The sequence below is a fragment of the Sceloporus occidentalis genome, unplaced genomic scaffold, assembly GCF_023333645.1.
Source record: "Sceloporus occidentalis isolate IW3139 unplaced genomic scaffold, rSceOcc1.0.p SCAF_120, whole genome shotgun sequence".
Lineage (NCBI taxonomy): Eukaryota > Metazoa > Chordata > Lepidosauria > Squamata > Phrynosomatidae > Sceloporus > Sceloporus occidentalis.
The window spans coordinates 2448541-2468003 of NW_028317100.1; the positions used below are offsets into that span (position 1 = coordinate 2448541).

Genomic DNA, 19463 nt, shown 5'->3' on the forward strand with positions numbered 1-19463 from the left:
ATGTACCATAAAACAATTATTTGTATAGAACAGGACTTTTACATTCACTTTAATAAAATCTGGTTGCAATCAGAACATATCTACAAGAACCAACATTCAGAGCAGGACAAGTGCCGGGTTACAGCAGTGCCTAGTTTTCGGAGGGTAGATTTAGAGTGACCGGGTAGATTTAGAGTGACCGGGATGCACCGATGTAGGCGGAAAGGCTTCTTTTCACGTGTGCGCAGCGTGCACCCCATTTCTGCAGCCGACGGGACATCTAGAAAACAGTAACGTTGTGGACATTCTGCAAACAGATCAGGAGGCGATGGTAAGGAGTTCCAGGAGAAGCCACCAGCTCAAAGACGGACTGAAAGGCCCTTCGATCCAGTTCTTCATCTATCTGATGTCTATAAAAGTCTATGGCAACCAGGCAAAACAGGCTGATATCCACGGGCTCAGACTTTCCCATTCTGCTGATCACGTGTGGAAGACTGAAGCACGGGTTAAGAATGGAACCTTTCAATTGTAAACAAGAGAAATCGTAAAACTTTCTTATGGCAGCCTCTATGGCATGCTTTCAAACTCTGTAATTTAATGACATATCCTGAAAAATACTGTGTATATATATATATGTATATGTGTATATATATATATACACATATACATATATGTGTATATATACACACATATACATATACACACACACTGGCTTATGAGCAACTACAGTAATGGTATGAAACCAGCAGTATAATGAGGAGCAGGAATATGGCTGATATATATATATATATATATATATATAGCTGGTACGGCAAACACAGATGTTTGGTCCTGCGAGGATTACATTTAAGACTTGAAGCCAAAACCAACGGATCTCCAGAGGTCAAAAATGATGTAAGTTTTAACCAGGGTGAGATTGTGTTCTCTACTGCACCCGCTCCAGATCAAGTAACATAATAAATTTTTAAACAACGTTACATGTCAGGGTTTATAGAATTAAAAAGCCTCACAAAAGGTACAATGATGAACCAACAGCTCCCTTCACTCATTACATCTAGTGGCACACCAACAAAAAAAAGATCTGTGCATGGATTTTCTCGATAGGTCGCCCGTGATGCAGCAGCCGTCATGTTATACAGTGGTGACAGCAGGAAGGTAAAGGATACATCGCCGAAATCCACTTGCTAGTAGATGCACTGACGAAAAAACAAGACAGGCTCCACATCGCCATGGCAACTGGAGTGCGCTGTGTGAAGTTGGAGAGAGACAGCATCACCCAGTCACGCACCATCGAGGACTGTCCGGTCGCATGTAAGGTCTGGAAGACCTGCAAAAAAAACCACCAAAGAACAAGGACAAGCGTCAATGCATTATCCTGCACCTCGAGGACCCGGGGAAGTAACGATACGTCACCTACACACGAGCAAACGCGGCCCACCATACAAAAGGTGGCATGTCTATAATTTCTATTTTTTTTCAATTAACTCCTAAGATCCTCAGCCATAGATGTTAACGGCACTAAGCTGGCTGCTCTCACACAAAGCAAAAATCAGATGTTATAGCCCAAAAAAAAAAAAAAAGCTACACTGCATTCAGACATCAACAAACCTGCTGCGTGCATTCGATTTGTGAAACACTGTTTGTCGGTACAGGGGCCACAACTAGCCCAGCGATAAATAAACTCATTTTTGTACAAAAAAAACAAAACCAAGCGGATTACATGAAAGTAAAAGCAAATCTAGAGGCGTAACATTAGAAAGCAGAGAGAAGCGTCTTTAATGAAGAGCCGTTTGGGTTGACTGATTGTGTTGGTTGTGCGGCCGAGAGCGACGCAGTCGCACTGATGTGTGTTCGTTTATTGGCGTCAGTTACGATCATTACTTAAAGGGAGTAACTGTTACAAAAGCCGTTATCGCTTGGCAGTTTCCTTATTATATCCCAGCACCTTCCAATCACATAAGAAGCCTTCGGGAAGAGCCATAAGCACAGAGAGCTTATTCATTCCAAGCTCTTTATATAAGGGATAAAATGGAAAAGTAAATTAAATGGACTATCAATTAAAAAAAATATATAGTTTTCCATTCAGAACTTCTTGGGAGAATAATTCTAATATTACTGCCCACTTATTTGTCACAATACGCAGATTGTATTACACGCTTTATATTAAAATATAATTTGCTTAATTTTTCATAAGGAAAACGTATTAGAGGAAGAGACTTCTAAAGATCTTAAAGCTTGTCCAAATATATAGATCTATCTATATATATATCTATAAATATATATTTTCATTTAGAGACATGCATTACAGTTCACCGTATAATAAAGTGGGGGTAGTCATATAGTAAGTACAGTATATGTCTATAGACATTTGGATTGGTATGATATGAATACATTAGCTCTTATAGGTTTATTTCATGTACAGCTCTGTAAAATATAACATTTGGGATAAAATCTTGTGTTATCAATAACCATCTGCAAACCTTGTAAACCACAGTGGCCATGAACTGCGGGTAGGGCTGCTGGTTGGACAAGAATTCTCCGATGACCTTGTTCATTACATCTTGCGGAGGGAAAAAGTCATCTAAAAACTGCGGAAGGATCCTCGCCACGACTCTCGCTTCAAACGGAAAGCCTTTCCTGATTCTGTTATAAAGCAGAGGGAGAGACGTTCTCATAACGCATGTGATGCTCAGAGCTTCCCCTATACGTGAAGCCAAACACGGAGATAAATGAAGAACAGGTGAAAGCCATTATTGCTCTTATCTAACCGCTCCCCGCCGGGACGATCACACAAAGCTAATAACGCGAGGATTCAATTAACACAGGAGAAACGCTAAAGAAACGCTAATCTCGATGCGCTCAGGGGAGAAAACACTTCCAAATATGATTCTGCATCAGCAGTTATTCATGTGAGAGATTAAAAAATGTCTTGAGAAAATGTACGTTACCGCCACAGAGATTAACGCTACATGCACATGCTGAGCTCTGTAATGCTCACACAGTCGCGCGCACACAGACGCACGCTATCCCTTCTCAGGAAGACTGGGAATTTATGAGAGAAAACAGTGATTTTAGTTTTTTAGTATACTGTCTTTTTGGTATTAAAGCTGGTGGCACCGTTAAAAAGTAATAAATATTAAGGTGTATTCACCAGGTTGTGAGTTTGTAAACAAGATTGAGACACTATGTGGACAAAAGTATTGGGACACTTGATAATTACATTCACAGTGACTTTGATGACATTACATTCTAATACATAGGCATTAATAGGTTTTTCCCCTTTTGCAGCCATAACAGCCCCCACTCTTCTGGGAAGGATTTCCACGAGATTTTGGAGTTTCGGTGGTAATTTTTGCCCATTCATCCAGTAGAGCGTTTATGAGGTCAGGCGGTGATGTTGGACGAGACGCCCGGCTCGCGGTCTCCGTTCCAGTTCATCCCAAAGGTGTTCGATGGGGTTGAGGTCAGGGCTCTGTGCGGCCGGTCAAATTCTTCCACCCCAAACCCATCCAACCATGTCTTTATGGATCTTGCTTTGTGCGCTGGGGTACAGTGGAATAGAAAAGGGGTCTTCCCCAAACTGTTCGCACAATGGTTGAAGCATAGCGTTGTCCCAAATGTGTTGGTGTGCTGAAGCATTAACATTTTTTCTTCACTGGAAGTAAGGGCCCCAAACCCTGATTTCAATAATTAAGAAGTGTGTCCCAATACTTTTGTCCATATAGTGGTGCACAAAGCAAGATTCATTATTATATATATATATATATATATATATATATATATATATATATATCCCCCCCCCCATACCTGTCAAACAGCACTGACACTCGCTCCATGGCCACAATGACAGATTCGCTATCTGGAGCTGAAGGGCTCGGCTCGGCGGTACGGCCAGGACTGATCTTCTCTTTACCTAGGAACAAAAACATTGATTAAGACAAGTTAGCACACAGCCTCAAAATATATTCATGCGAGAAATCTATCAACTGCATGTTGTTTACAATAAAATAGCCGCTGACTTGGTTTCGGTTTCATGATGTGTACGACATGCAATGATCAAATGGGGTTACATTATTTCCCCAACAAGCAAAACCACACATTTATATTCTCGCCTTGGCTATTTATCTGCATAAAAAATAGCATTAGAATATGATGAGAACAATTTTAGCCAGAGTGGCCTACAAATACTGATTTTTATGATTTAATATGTATGCCCGCATCCTATTAATACGGAAGTCTCAGCCATTAAATATTAAGAATGTGTGGAATGCTAAACACTTGTTCCGGTCTTTATAAAGATTAGGTGTTTTGTCCTTTTTTGATTTGTCGCATTTTACTTTCTTTCTACTGAGGGTTATTAAAACTTTCATCAAAACTTCACATTGGATTTGAAAGAAAAAAGAACAAAAAAACAAACTTGTGAGCATTAACTGCCAGAGTCCTGCCACAACGTCTCATGGTAATCCGACGGGGCGGTGATTTCCACTTCCTACCATGAACCCTACGTATCGGTACGTTTCTAATGGCGTGGGAACGAGCCCAGGAGTTGGGGCGAGAGAGGGCTATAGATCCCAGGATGATGATGATGATGTCCGGATGATTTTACACCCTGCTGATTATTTTTCGGGATGGCCACTCATGGGGAGATTCCCTAGTGTCCGCTCACCTTTTCTACTCGTACGACCCTGACACATGTCAATAACTGTTTAGCAGAGGTTTTAATGGAATGCCTTTTGGGTGTAAGAAATGTCTGTAGACAAATCTAACCTGATGGGCACGTTGGTCAGATTTATATTCGAAAGGGCTGACCGAATCAGGCCTTACTTACTCTCATTGGATTGTGTTTATGTTGGGACGCAATACCTTTTTATGCCCGATGATTGCATGTTTGATTACCCAAACTCTGGCGTCATTTTATATATCTCTTGTTTTTGGAGCCCACACAGACTGTCAGATAAGTCTCTACCTGTGTACATGCAGGTAAGCATCAACCCCAGGGCAGTCATGGCTCTGTGCGGGCTGTGTATATTGACGCGGTCGACGCTCAGCTTTACAAGAGCCTCCCCATCCAGTCTGGAGAGCTGCTCAGAGAGGAGTAGCCGCTCCAAACCCCTCAGGACACAATGGTAGATCGTGGACGGGGTGGATTCTTCACTCCCCGAGACCATCACGCCACACATCTGAAAAACCCAAAAGCAAAGGAAAAAAAGATGTGCCTGTTAATGAAACCCGTACATCGCTTAAGTGAAACGTACCAAGCATGGGATTCTGAATGTCAGTTTAATGGATTGTTCTAAAATAGCTTCCGGGCAGCAAACAGACGGCACGTGCACTCTACTTTAGCGAATACCGACAAACATGGACGAAATGCACCCCCCATATCATTAGTACAGACACACAATGGAGGTTATACATAAAAAGGGATTATTGTGAAAAGCAACAGCAAGCAATGAATGTTCCGCTTGATTGCATTATTCCATTGGTTACTATCACCAAAAGACCACGTTTTCAAACTTTGCGCCAGAATAATACACCCAGCCCTGTATATCTTTACAGGGGGAAATCTGACTTTTATGGCTCCTGTATAGGGATGCGTAAAATACTGTATTGTTAATATGTCTACAGATGGCAGTAAAGTAACTGAAAGACTTGGTATTATGTACCGAGGTCCAGTTCAGGCAATAATAAAATCAGAATGACCGGACCCGAGTCACAGGGGGTCTGCGTTCATTAACAGACGTAGGTGCATCAACATCTTTACAGGTATCCATTCCTACAAAACACTGGGAACGTATTCTACAGAACGGGGAACCAAACAAATGCCTTTGGAATTCCAATAGGCAGCCAATTTCTAGATCTTTCATTAATTTCACATACACACAAGGTGTGTAAATGGAGAGCAGTATGCATAGTAGAGACGCAACAAATGTATTGTTTCTTAAATCAAAATACATGAAAGAAAAAAAAAAAAAAAGAAAAAAAAACCCATGAGGAAGACCCCTGTATTACACCATTAGATCTATTGTGGGACCTGATCAGTAGAGGTCTCTGGCCGACTAGCACATTGAGAAAAGTCTGCCAACATATTTTATACAACGGGTTTTGGGTTTCCCAGCTGCGCTTAAAAGTCACGGTGATTTCAGAAAATCCATTAACGAGTAAAAGAGTAGCAGAGTCGAGCGTGCGCCATGCTCACCTGTATGATGCCAGCGGTGAACTCCGGCCCTACATCCAAAGGATAATTCTCAATCAGGTAGAAGGCTGCGGCGCTCATCACCAGGACGTGCTGCTGGTTATGGAGGTTCACACAGCTGGAGAGAACACACAACAGACAGAAATCTGTCCAGAGTGACCAGGCTCTGAGAATTTGCCATGTATCGGAACGCGTAAACAATTTCCCTCGTTCGCTTTATACCAGGGACCTTTTTTATATCACAGTACAGCCGAGCCCTGCATATTTCATGAGGTCTGAGAAAAGGAAGCCCGATCAGCGCATTTGTGCCAAGGGGACATTGACAGCCAGAGCCTGTGTCATGAATCTGCCGTTAGTAAATCATTAAAAATAGAAGTTAATACAAAAGGCAGAGAGGGCAGGGAGCTGTGCTGAATCAGAAACACAATGGCATTGCTAATATTTTAACATAGCAGAAAACATCTGGAATCGGGTGACCAGGGAGGACATAGCCGACGGTGCTGCTCCGGCTCTACTCTCACTCCCCAAGAATCCCTGTGTCGTTCTAATTAGAAACACAGTCCATCTCCTCTGCACTGCAGTAAACAGGCTCCTCGCTCACCGCTCTTTTTTGTCTAGATTATTCTAATATTTTCCCTTTAACCTTTACAAGTCCAACTGAGCGACACATTGCAATTTAATGCAATGTGCAACCATCTGCTACTCTGTCATATTACAGCAATCACCCCTGAGTGTGTCCTGGTGTCGGTAAGGAACATAGCACGCCGACTTACTAAGTGAAAAAAATATTTGAAGAAAAAAGGAGAAAAATAGGAGAAATGAAGGAAATTGAATACGGAAGGGCATCGGCGGCATTCGTTCCACACGCTGCTGATGGAGCCGCGCTCTGCCAGACACTTACTGTGCTATCCCGCGTAGGTTGGAAAGCAGATAATCGCTGATGACGGGTATGAGCTGTTTAGCCGTCTCATCCAGCAGGTCACACTCCAGGATATACAGGACGCCGTGCAAAGCTCCAATACGGCTCGGCATATGCGTGCTGCGCAGCGTATTCTCCAGCAAACGGCTCACGGGCTCTGCAACAGCCTTATCCTTACGATCACAAGAAGAAAAAAAACAACATTTTCACTATTTTGTTCCCCCCAAAAATCACATGAATTACTTTTCAATCGATAATTCATAGTTTGGGCAATAATACATTTTTAAATATTTAAAGGATCTTCTGGAAATCATGTGTTTTTTGTTTTTTTTTAAATATTCACATCAGAACCACTTGAAAAATTCTAGATGCCGCGTAGATCCAGAGCGTGCTGACCTAGACGGCTGCAAAGTTCCACAGAGCCTGATACGGACGCTACAAAATAGTTGTCAAATGCCCAGATCGGTGCGATGAAGATATATTACCGACCAACTGGAATCTCTTCATTAATTCTCTAAAGTTGTCGTCTTACCCAAGACGGCCCCTAGGCCCCCAAGCCCCACGCTTCTCAACGATAGATGCAAGGATTGATCTAGGCTAAGAGCCAAAGCGTTTGTACGCCAATAACCCACGGCCTTGAATCTCATACAGATATGGCACCAACCCAATCCACAAACGCCAGACTGTATTACAGAATGTTGATACTCAATACATAAAATATCCTGAATAAAATATCTTTGCTGTTAAAATGTTAACCTCTTTAATGCCAGCTGTAACTGGGACCTGATGCTCTCTTTGATGTATCTCGGTGGCCATGGACAGACAGGACCCTCCAGTCCCCCGTCGGGGCTATCTTACCATTCCCAGCACGGCGGCAGCTTTGCAGATCGCAGGCACCAGATACTGATTGAGAATTTCGTCCTCGGCCGGGTGCTGCTTCTGCAGCTCGGTTAAAGACGCGTACATCATCTCAAACTGATTCCTCTCCGTGAATAAATCCGACACCGCCAGGATCTGCATGAGGGCAAGACGCAACGGATTAAAGACTGGAAGCCACAGGGCCGTACCTGCGCTGCCTTAATTATTATTTATAATCCTTTCGGCGCGAGAACACAGGAACAATCGTGTGTTATATACAGTGGGTCATTTTCTCTTAACAGCACAGAGTTGGTACTTTTTTCTAAGCTGCACTATAAAAATCAATACATATTTATTCACATTAGCCTTAACTATGCTATTTTCCCCATACAGCCCTGCAATATCCTACAATTATGTGCACTTTGCCAAAAAGACAAGATTTACGCATGCGTCTACCAGGATGAAAAACGACCGAGGTAAAGCGTTATTTCACCCCGAGGAATCATAGGCCCGTGGCTCTGAACCAGTCTAGAAACACATTATCTGATGATGAGGATCGAATCACCTAGCTAACTACTCTGAGAGCTGCTCATCACCAAGAGACACGTACGAGCCAGACACAGTGGAATGAGCCGAGCGTTTCCAAACAACGTCAGGGAATTATCCCGCCGCGTGTGAATGAACAGTGAGGGAGGGAGAAGATGTTTCCAGAAGGTGGTGTATAGGGCAGTTAAGCTGTGATCGTTCCATCATATTTCCCCGAGGCATTTAAACGTTTCCACCAGTTTTATGAATAACAGGTCACCAGGATTTTAAGGTGAATCTTTTCGATCAATAATGTGTGAAAGAAACCGCTGGCAAATGCGTTAAAACATTTATACGTAAGGTTTAAAGCTGCCTGCATAATAAATAAATATAATGTATAATGTAATCACTAGACGCATTCGTCTTCGGGCGAACATGAAAACGAGCATGAAGAGGCCGTGTTTTTGTTCGTTCCAAAGGAACGTAGATCAGAATACAGTGCTGGCAAAACGTAGGCGAAGACGAAGACTCACAACCACGAAGAATCGAAGATCGTCTTCGTTTTCGCCGTGCAGCCGCCAAAATTTCAAACAGGAGTGAGCTGATCCTCGTCTGTCCAATCAGCTCACTCTTGTGACGTCACGCTAAGGGTCTCGTCCAATGCCTGTGCTGCTGTTTTTTGAATTCTGAAGGCGCCTTTATAAGACCAGAGCTTGCCTGAGAGATCCATTCATTTTTCGCTGTGACTGCTTTGGCAACACTGCTGTGCTGCATCCGAGCGTTACAGAGAGATTGTTCTGTTCTGTGTGAGACTGGTAAGCCTTAGCCTGCCATTTCTCACAGTGTACTTCATCCTCACTTCAGTTCTACTGAATTAATAATTTTATTAATTTAGTCATTTTTTTATTTAATTTTTTTCCCTTGCCCTGGGCTGGCACTGCCTATTGCCTGTCCGGTCTTGAGTTAGATAAATTAAATAATAGAATTTATAAATAATAATTTAATAGAATATATAATAATTTAATAGTACATTAATTTATAATATTATATATATTTGTCAGTCATATATATATTATATACTATAGTATACTAGTGTAGAGTGTACTGTAGACATTCAAGACATCTACTAGTGTCTAATCTAAAATCATTATATTAGTAATATTATATAATTCATTTTAGCTAGTTTAATAGTTAATTAGCTATAAATAAAATTAATAATTAATTACTACTAGTTTATAGTTCAGATAATCTTATTAGTACTGGTGCTGCAGCTCTTTAGTTTGTGCTTTGTTTTAGCAACAGCAAGAGACCAAGTCAATTTTTCTTAATTAATAATTTTTCATTTTATTTCATTTGTTTTGCTCACCTCAGTCCATCAGTGAAGTGAACTTGTTGGGCTAGTGAGTGCAGCCGCATAAGTGCTGTGTTCTTTTTGTTCAGCAAGCAGTGAAGCTACCTGTTTTGGTCTTACATTTTATTTTCTAATTTCTTTTCAAGAAAAATTGACTGTGTGACGACGACAACTGTACTAAGCAAAGCTTCAAGGTACTAGCTGTAGTACTAAAATAATTCTAATCTTCTTTAATCTTAATCTATAATATATTATAAATATATAATATAAATTGTAATTTATAATCTATAATATAAGTAATTCTAATTCTAAATTCTAATTCCTAATCTATATTCTTCTATCTATAATATATAAGTAAATTATTTCTAATCTATTAATATTATATAACTTAATATTAATTAATAAATCATATACTGAATCTGATTTAACCTCACTTTAGCTTAGTGGGCTTGAGAGCGTCTGCCTAGAGGTAGATCTATAGTGAGGAAATATAGCTTTAGCATAGTAGTAGGCTAAACTCTTAAGCCCGTGTAAATTCAAAATTAAAAATAAAATACTGCTAGTTAATATAGTTAATCTTGAGTTAATAATTTAAATAACTTTAGCACTTTGGCAGATTGCACACAGCACAGTGCAGTTGTGCATAGTTTTACTTTTTAAGCAGTAGCACTGAAGAGAACTTCCTCTAATTTTTTTGTCTTTAATTTGTTTTTCCTTTTTTTAAATTTTTTTTATAGTTTTTTTAAACACTACACTACACTACACACAACACAAAATTTGAAATGGATCCTCCTTTTGGGACTAAGGAGGGACAAGCTCCATCTACCACCACCAGCACCACCATCAGTTCTAAGATGCAGCCTTTGCGTCAGTCTAGTCGGCCAAGTAGGCCAAGCTCTCGCTTATCATTTGGGGAAGCATTGCTTGAAGGATCATCAAGTAAAGGAAAGGCACCAAAAGCAGGCAGTAGTAGTGCGGCTAGGCCCACAAGCTCTATGGTTTTTTACAGAAAGCCTAAAGCACCAGAAGCACGTTCAAAGTTAAAGGGTAGCACAACTAGTACTTCTACTAGCCCAGTGAGTAAAAAGTAGTGCCTTTTGCCCCAAGCAGCATCTTCCCCATCCACAAGCAGCATGCAAGGTACCAAGCAGAGCCAAATTAGCAGCAAGACTCAGAGGGGTTTTCCCAAACCAAAGCGATCTCATTCCTTTGTAGGGAAAACCACCACCACCTCTACCGCCTCTACCACCACTAGTGCTGCGCCTACTGTTCTCCCCAGTAACCACCACGCCATGTCCTCCTAGTACCTCTAGCAAGCCACCAAGTCCTTACAATATTTTTGTAAAGACAGTTAGAGAGAGGGCTACACATAGTGGAACTCCAGCTAGCGAGGTAGCAGAGGAGCCTGAGACTGAGAGGCCAAGTGCAGAGTCTGTTCTTCCTGCTCCCACTTCTTCTACTACTACTACTACTACTAGTCACGACGATATCAGTCTTAGCTCCAGCCTAGCAGGAATTCCATTTGATCTGGCTAATGAAGAACTAGACTATGAGCCAGAGGAAGTAGAGGAGATGAGTGGTCAGGAATCAGATTCCTCAGGGAGCAGTGTCCAAATGACTAGTGCACAATTTCCCCCTGAGCCTCCACCTTCTTCGCTGCGATCATCACCACCACCAGCAAAACCTACCAAATCTGCTAGACTTAAAGCAATTAGCAGTCCCACTATGGCCAGTACTGTTACCACCAGTGCCACCAATACTAGTTCTGCCTCTGTTCATCCACCCCGAGCAGTAGGAGCAGCACCCAAGGCACACTCCAAGACTATGCGCGCCCCAATTTGGGAGCACTTTGAAAATGTTGAAGAAGGGCGCTATGGAAAGTGCAAACATTGTGGGAAGCTAATAAGCAGAGGGAAAGTGTCTGGCCATTTTACCAGTGCTAGCATGAAGCATCACCTCAGCACTCAACACAACACTGTGCTATTGGGGAAAGATGCAGAAGTAAACCGTAGGGCAGGCAGCATAGCTGGTGGCCGTGGTACTACAACAACAACTAGTACCATCTCCAGAGACAGTGGTAAAACCCCAACAGCTGCTTCTGAGCCAATAGCAGCAGCTAGTGCTGGCAGCCAGAGACCAAGGCAGGTTGGGGCACTGCACTCCAAGAGGTCAATGCCCAAACAGCAGGCCAATAAAGTAACGCGACTTATTGGTCAGTTCATTGCTGTTGGAGGGGCATCCTTCTCCATGATTGAAGGGGAGCCTTTCAAACAATTGATGGCGGCTGTGGCTCCACAATATACAGTTCCGTCACGTTCCACTTTCAGCAGGAACATTGTCCCCTCGTATCGGTCCTGTGTTTCAGCAGTGAAAGAGGCGCTTTCCAAGGCTGCTGGTCAGTGTGTTCATTTCACAACAGATTTGTGGAGTGCACCTAGCGGCCGGCATGCCTTTCTTTCTTTGACAGCACAGTGGTAGCAGCCCAGTGTGCCCAAGGAAGCTGCTGCAGCAGGCTACCGATCATTCCTTCTCCATGCAGAAGTGATGGATGAAAAGCACACTTCCCAAAATATTCTGCATGCAATGAGGAAAATGTTTAGCCTTTGGGTGGGAGCAGAGGCGGGCACCAATGTTGAAGTTGGTTTTGTGGTAACTGACGGAGGTGCCAATATGGTGAAAGCGCTGCGAGATGGTCATATTGTTGGTGTGCGCTGTGCAGCCCACATCATCCATCTTGTAGTGAAGGCAGCAATGTCAGAAGGAACTAATGTGGCAGCAGTAGTTCTGTCCCGCTGCAGAAAGATCGCTGGGCACTTTCACCATAGTGTTAAGGCTAGCAAACTTTTGAGGGAAGAGCAAGAGAGGTCAGGTCTTCCCGTACACTGCCTACGTCAGGATGTGAGTACACGGTGGAACTCCACGTTAGAGATGCTCGAGAGGATTTTGGAGCAGCAGAGGGCAATCCATAATCTTGCCTCAGAGCATAATATTGGGATTACCTCTCCATTGAATTGGGAGGATTGGACAGTGATCGCCCAGCTAGTGGCAGTCCTTAAACCATTCAGGGATGCCACTGAAAATTTAAGCTCAAACACTGCCAGTCTGGCCCAGGTAATCCCAGTGTTCTCCCATCTAGGCAGCAAGATGGATGTGTTCCTTGAAAACCGTGAGGCTGTTCAAGGTGGCACTCTACATCCTGACGTAGCAGCCATAGTCAGGAAGCTGAAGGATCTGCTAAAAGTACACCTTCGCAAACGCATGGAAGAGAGTCCCGAAACGATGCTAGCGTGCCTTTGCGATCCAAGAATGAAGGGAAAGCTAGCTTTGAAATTTAATGTTCTCAGTAGCTACCGGGAGCAATTGGTCAACAAGGTGCGTGACTGGCAGCGTAAAATGGGAATGCTGTCCGAGGAGGGAGAGGTGCAGGAGGAGGAAGAGATGATGTGGTCTGCTACTCCTAGCATCAGCAGCAGTGCCACAAGCAGCACAACACAGCTGAGTGGAGCATCTGCGTTTTGGGAAGAGGCACTTGGGAGTATAGTTGGACCATCTGACAGAGCTAGCAGCAGAAAGGAGAGTAGTGCTTCTGAAATGGTCAAACTTTACCTCTGTGAAGTTCCTTCTGCGCCTAATGTTGATCCTCTTAGCTACTGGAATGAAAAGAAGAGTGTGTGGCCTGCACTCTCATGGGTTGCGCAGCAGCTTCTATCATGTCCGCAACCAATGTCCAAAGTGAGCGCCTGTTTTCTATGACTGGAAACATACTGAGTCCACAGCGCTCACGCATGGCACCTCATCTGATGGAGCAGATTGCCTTCCTTAAATTCAATCTGCCCAAGTTGGGTTACCCAGCTCTTAGCTTGGAAAGTAAATTTTCCCTAATGGAAAGGGTAGTTTCTCCCCCTGGTTGCACTTGCTGCGGTGTGGCAACGCCTGCTACCTCCAATTTACGCTAGGGCCTTGTGTCTGAGTTCTGGAAGTCCGGTCCCAAACGTCTAGGATTGACAGTCTTTGGATGCTTTGCCCTGGGGTGAAACAGGTGAGCGGGTCGCCAATTGCCCACTCATTCACCTTTTTCCGTTTCCAACGCTGCTGCTGGTGGTGGTGCCAGCATCTTTTGCCAGTTCGCTTCCTGGCTAAAGTCATGCCTCAAATGTCCAAAATGTTCAAGGTAGTTTCTCCCCCTGGCTGCGTCTGTTTGCGGTGTGGCAACGCCTGCTACCTCCGCCGGTGTAGCCAATTTACGCTAGGGCCTTGTGTCTGAGTTCTGGAAGTCCGCTCCCAAACGCCAAGGACTGACAGACTTTCATGCTTTGCTCTGGGGTGAAACAGGTGAGTGGGTCGCCAATTACCCACTCATTCGCCTTTCCCAATGCTGCTGCTGGTGGTGGTGCCAGCGTCTCTTCTCGGCCAGTTCGCTTCCTGGCTAGAGTCATGCCCAAAATGTCCCTAATGGTAAGGGTAGTTTCTCCCCCCCTGGCTGCGTCTGTTTGCGGTGTGGCAACGCCTGCTACCTCCGCCAGTGTAGCCAGCGTACGCTAGGGCCTTGTGTCTGAGCTCTGGAAGTCCGCTGCCAAATGTCTAAGACTGACAGTGTTTGGGTGCTTTGCCCTGGGGTGAAACAGGTGAGTGGGTCGCCAATTACCCACTCATTCGCCTTTTCCATTTCCATTTCATTTTTTTCCGTCTGATACACAACCTACCAAACATAACACACACAATAACACATATAACACAGTGACATAACACATAACACACACACACATGTACAATGTACAAATCACAAGGACCTTTCCTCCTGTTTTTTGCCCTGGCCTTCACTTCTACACTCACTAATAGCATTACATTAACGCTATAACTGACACTTCACCCTATAACATTTTTCAATCCACATACCTGCCAACAGACCCAACTTTTTCAGGGACAGTCCTGCTTTTTTCCTGTCCCATCAAATTTAGCTAAACTAGGTATGCTAGTGCACATAGGTATAGCTGGGTAGGGTAGCACTACAACATTAAATAAATATAATAAAGTAAATAATAAATATAACTGAATTAAAATTAAATTATTATTTAGACATAATACATCTTTAACCAAAACAGTGCACTGCTAATAATCTTAAACACAACCGTACATTAACCCTAAGCTATTTTATAGTTCTTGTCCAACATTTTTCCATTCGCATACCTGCCAACACACCCAACATTTTCGTGGACAGTCCTGTCCAGTAAAAGTTGGGTTGTTGCCATTGTGAATAGGTAGCAAATGTTAGGCATGTATTAAAAGTGGTCCAAAATCGATTTAAAAATGTAAAATAATCCCTATTCTTTTATTAAACATCTATGGATGTGTGACTGTGTATGATAAAAAGGAGGCCAAGTTCCTTAGAGCATTTGTCTAGGTCTCAGACAAGACAACTGCTCGGAGGAACGTGGCCCTCAGTTTCGGGCAATGTGTATTGTGTACAGTACACCTCAGTACGTGTGTGCAACTCTATTGGTTGTTTCGGCAGGGGGCTCGCCTGCCATCAACGAATGAAGTGCATTCTGCAGTTCTGCAATTCATTCGTTGATGCCAGATCAGCCCCCTGCCGAAACGACCAATAGAGTTGCACACTCGTACCTTCACGGCAGCTGCTGCTGCTCCGATGTGTTCTTAACCCCGTATTAACCCCTGCTAGGCAACCGGGAGGAAAACTAAGATGAAACGAGCACGAAGAATGTCCACGAATATTCGCCCGAAGAGAAGACAGGAACAGGCGAATATTCGCGGAATACGAAGATTTTTTTTTTCCCCGAAGACGAACACGAAGACGAACACGAAGAGCCCCCTGGTGCCCAAGTCTAGTAATTACTGATAAGGAATATGGAGGAATACGCTGTGGATGGGAAACATATTTAAGTGCACAGCAGAAAACTGAAAATAGGTATTTTTTTGTGTATCGATATCGAGGCGTTACAGCAGCAGCACCATCTGAGTGAAGAAAGCGATAGCTGATCACTTTATAAGCTCAGTTACCCCCATGGCACGTGCTTGGCACCTCATTAGTCGTTATGGGGTAATTCCACCATCCCCAGATCTTTAATAAACGATCCCAATAAGTTCCCGTGTTGCAGCAAAATGAATATGCCACTCTAATGACAACTATCACACTCGTGGAAGGGGTTTGTATATTGTACCTAGAGCTAATACCACACAACATAATAGCTTGCGGGGTCCACGCTAGCCCGGGTCCCGCAGAGCCACGTGTGACGTAAAGCGACTCACCGATCGGACCACTTCGCTGATCAGGACCACTGGTGTTTTCTTCCCGGCAGTGGGCAGGATCCACTGGCTGTACAACTCCAGCAAGAACTGCGAGCAGGAATGGATGTCCACTCCAGCGCGATGCTTCCTATAAGCGGGAGAGAAATCCACTTTTTATAAGTATGCTGCCCGCCAGGAGTGTGGGACCGCTAACACACAGACACGTGTATGTATTTATTTTATTTATTGAGCATTAATAGATTTACTTTGCACTTCACAGTATAATAAAAGGAGCTACAACAAATGCTGTCCAATAAAGCCATAGTCTACAGACTTTTAAATAGTCATGAATACATTTGGAAAGGAGGAGCTGACAGTTTAAATTAAAATATTTACAAAGTGCCCAATTACAAAGTAATAGCGTTTATATACACTGCTCTACCGCTGTTTCTGGTCCGACCACCAGCTGGGTTATACACAATGCCCCAAACGTGTGATAGCAGAGACCATTAGCTGAAACAATTCATTCGATAATGACACAACAGGACTCCAAATGGAAAAAAAAAAGAAAAGACATAAAGGTTCAATAAATACCTAAATAAAATATGAATCCCCCCAAGACTGAAAAGCTACTAAACCCATTTGTATGATCTGGCACACCAAGCCCTGTAGCAGACAAAGCGACTGCGTGCAGATGGACGTTGGGAATGCCAGACCGCCAGGAAAACAAGCAAAGATCAAAAGCCCCCTGCACTGAAATAAACAACAATGCCTTCAATCCCTTCATTTAAAGGAGGAACACCGGTAACAAAATGCACGACGTGGCCCAAAACACAAGACGCAGAAAATATTTAATCAGACCTGGAGTTTATTGGAGAGGTTGGTGGGGAAGAAGCTGGAGGGACATCGTTCTCATCTTCCTCATCCTCATCCAGCTCCTCTTCTCTCAGGGGGGTGATGTTATTTCCCAGCCACACAGAATGAATGGAGACCTGCAGAGACAGGACACATCACCATTTAATGCTAATAGAAAATGCCAACACATTGCTATTCAATGTACGGGCGGACGAGGCTGCCAAAAACTATTATTAAGCGGCCACAGCCACGTAAACTGCCCCCTTTAATTTATAGCCTTACAACACTTTATGCCTCACCCAAACAATACGGACCGCCGTCCAGCGCTCACCTGCCCCAGTTTATACTGCATATTTCCAATTTCCCTCTCGGTGTTGATCTGCAAAAGAAGTTTTTCGTGGCCGATAAGAGCACCTGCAAAAGATTTTTTTTAAACTTTAGAACTAATGCTCTGATAATTCGTTACTAAAGGTAAATAACCTACATGAGACAACCTCGGATTATTTTACAATTTCCAATGCGATCACCCGATTAGTCAGTCACCAAACGGACAAAAAAAGCATTTTTAACTAAAGCTGAATGACATCCGTAAGGGTGCTGGACACGAACGACACAAGTATTTTAAAAGGACGGATTATTTCGTGATGTTCTCAATATCAGAATCCAGCTCCTCGTCATCATCATCATTCTAGAGGTCACTACACTGATAAACACATTACTAGGTAAATTTCACCTTTTTTATAATCTCATATGACTTTGCGACCATGAGAATGCAGAATTTAAAGCCTTTGAACACTATGCACGTTTGTTCACTATGAAGGGCTGACAGGGCTCCGCATTACATATAGCCCAATTGCCAAGAATATAATAAGAAACGATACATATGCATTACAGAGGCCAACTCGGCCCTTACTTGGTTTACTTACTACAAACGATCTGCAGACTTATAGCATTAATGCGAGCTGCACACATCATAACCCAGCAAACCACATCTATTAAGTCAAAAGCTATGCTGCATGAACTGGATCCTCTTGCATGAGTTCAGATAGAAACGAGTAAGGGCAGCTCACGGTGAGCGGTAAGTATGGCTGATCGTTATTAGTTAGTCTTGGACATTTCATGTACAGGTACCTGTGGTTGAAGCTGATAAACAAGGTACCGGGTCCCAAGCTTGATAGGGATGATGCGTGGCTATATTGTCCCTCTTAGATACCATGGCTTGGACTTCTTGTTCCACGATCCCTCTCACTAAACTTAGCTTCCTGCCAAATCTAGAAGCGTAGATCAAAACACACAGGTGTATTAAAAACAAGCGGACGGAAACATATCCATCAGAAAGCATTATGCACACACCGGTCTCACAACACGTAGTCCTGCTATTAATGTGAAAAGAGCAAATTGTAGTTCTAACATCTTTTAAAAAGAATTGTGTGCGGACAGGGCCAAGAATAGCGTGTGCTAAATGCTGGTTCAAATACCCTGAAGATTAAACACGCACCAGGGACACTCATAGATCTACAAATGTTTAGGTTGATACAGAGGTTTCCCCGTAATAAAGGTCTATTGACCAAAACACTCAGACATCTCCTGGATTATTGAACCGTAAGAGACTGCCGGACCTCCCGGGTGGTGTCTTTATTTCAGTTGAGCAGCAACTAGAACCACAGAATTGTATTCTGTATACATCCATGTTCAAGACCGAGGTTATGGGTCCTTGTGAATTTACACATTTTTGTCTTTTGACACTACTTAAATTGTATTTGCAGAGGGTCGTTGTCACGTTCTAATTTCAGCCAGATTGATTGAATCAAGTGTCCTTGCCCCACGACATAAACTGGGTATCAGTGAGCAATAAACTGATGTACAACCACTGGAATAGGTCAGATTCACCAGCAACTAGTTTAATAGTCCCTAAGAGGTGTAGTTACGGCATCGATAAATGTATACGACGCACCCCATGAATTATTAATACGTCTTTATTACTCTACTAGAGGAAATCAAGGTCAAGCAGCCCACAATCAGACGCTCACTTGGGCCTGGAATGAAGGGAATCTGCACGTCGTACCTCGTGTCCAGGGCTTTTAACGTCTTGTTACGTGGCTGCTGTTCCAGGGAGCTGATGGCCGGGTTACCCGCGGCCGGGAGGGTCATTGCACTGAGCACCAGAGATGTGATGGCTTGGACTGCCAGGACATTGATTTGGGTCCTTTCTGTATCTTCCTGCAAAATCCACAACAACAGATATTTTTATGAGGAGGATGTAACATCTAACCATTTTTTAAGCATTTCTCTGGTAAATCAGACTAGCATGTAGAACCGAATATTTTGAAGACGAGGTTAAATGTACATTATAACCGGTAAAACAAGAGCTTCCAGGTAGGGCTCTTTGAACGTATTAACAGACAGCAAGTGTATTGACTTCCCGCTGGCCACCGGACCCAACAGCAATATACGTGCCGGTGCTAATTCTCGTTAATCTATACGAGGCAGCACGGGAGATAATGTAACAAGTGCAAAGCGCAATTAAATCAAATGAG

The 19463-nt window shown here is 43.2% G+C and overlaps 1 protein-coding gene across 1 annotated transcript in view; it reads right to left on the reverse strand.

Moving 5' to 3' along the window:
• Positions 1–259: 259 nt before the first annotated feature.
• Positions 260–19463, reverse strand: part of LOC149282274 (huntingtin-like) — an 81314-nt gene continuing 62110 nt past the window's right edge. Inside the window, exons 55-67 of the mRNA XM_089498454.1 lie at positions 18992–19146; positions 18058–18197; positions 17258–17340; positions 16933–17063; positions 16093–16219; positions 7950–8105; positions 7074–7264; positions 6176–6290; positions 4946–5159; positions 3787–3892; positions 2460–2622; positions 1146–1306; positions 260–473 (exon numbers count right to left, since the gene is read on the reverse strand). Of these exons, the coding sequence (XP_089354580.1) occupies positions 260–473; positions 1146–1306; positions 2460–2622; positions 3787–3892; positions 4946–5159; positions 6176–6290; positions 7074–7264; positions 7950–8105; positions 16093–16219; positions 16933–17063; positions 17258–17340; positions 18058–18197; positions 18992–19146 (1956 nt within the window). The remainder of the gene's footprint in view (positions 474–1145; positions 1307–2459; positions 2623–3786; positions 3893–4945; positions 5160–6175; positions 6291–7073; positions 7265–7949; positions 8106–16092; positions 16220–16932; positions 17064–17257; positions 17341–18057; positions 18198–18991; positions 19147–19463) is intronic.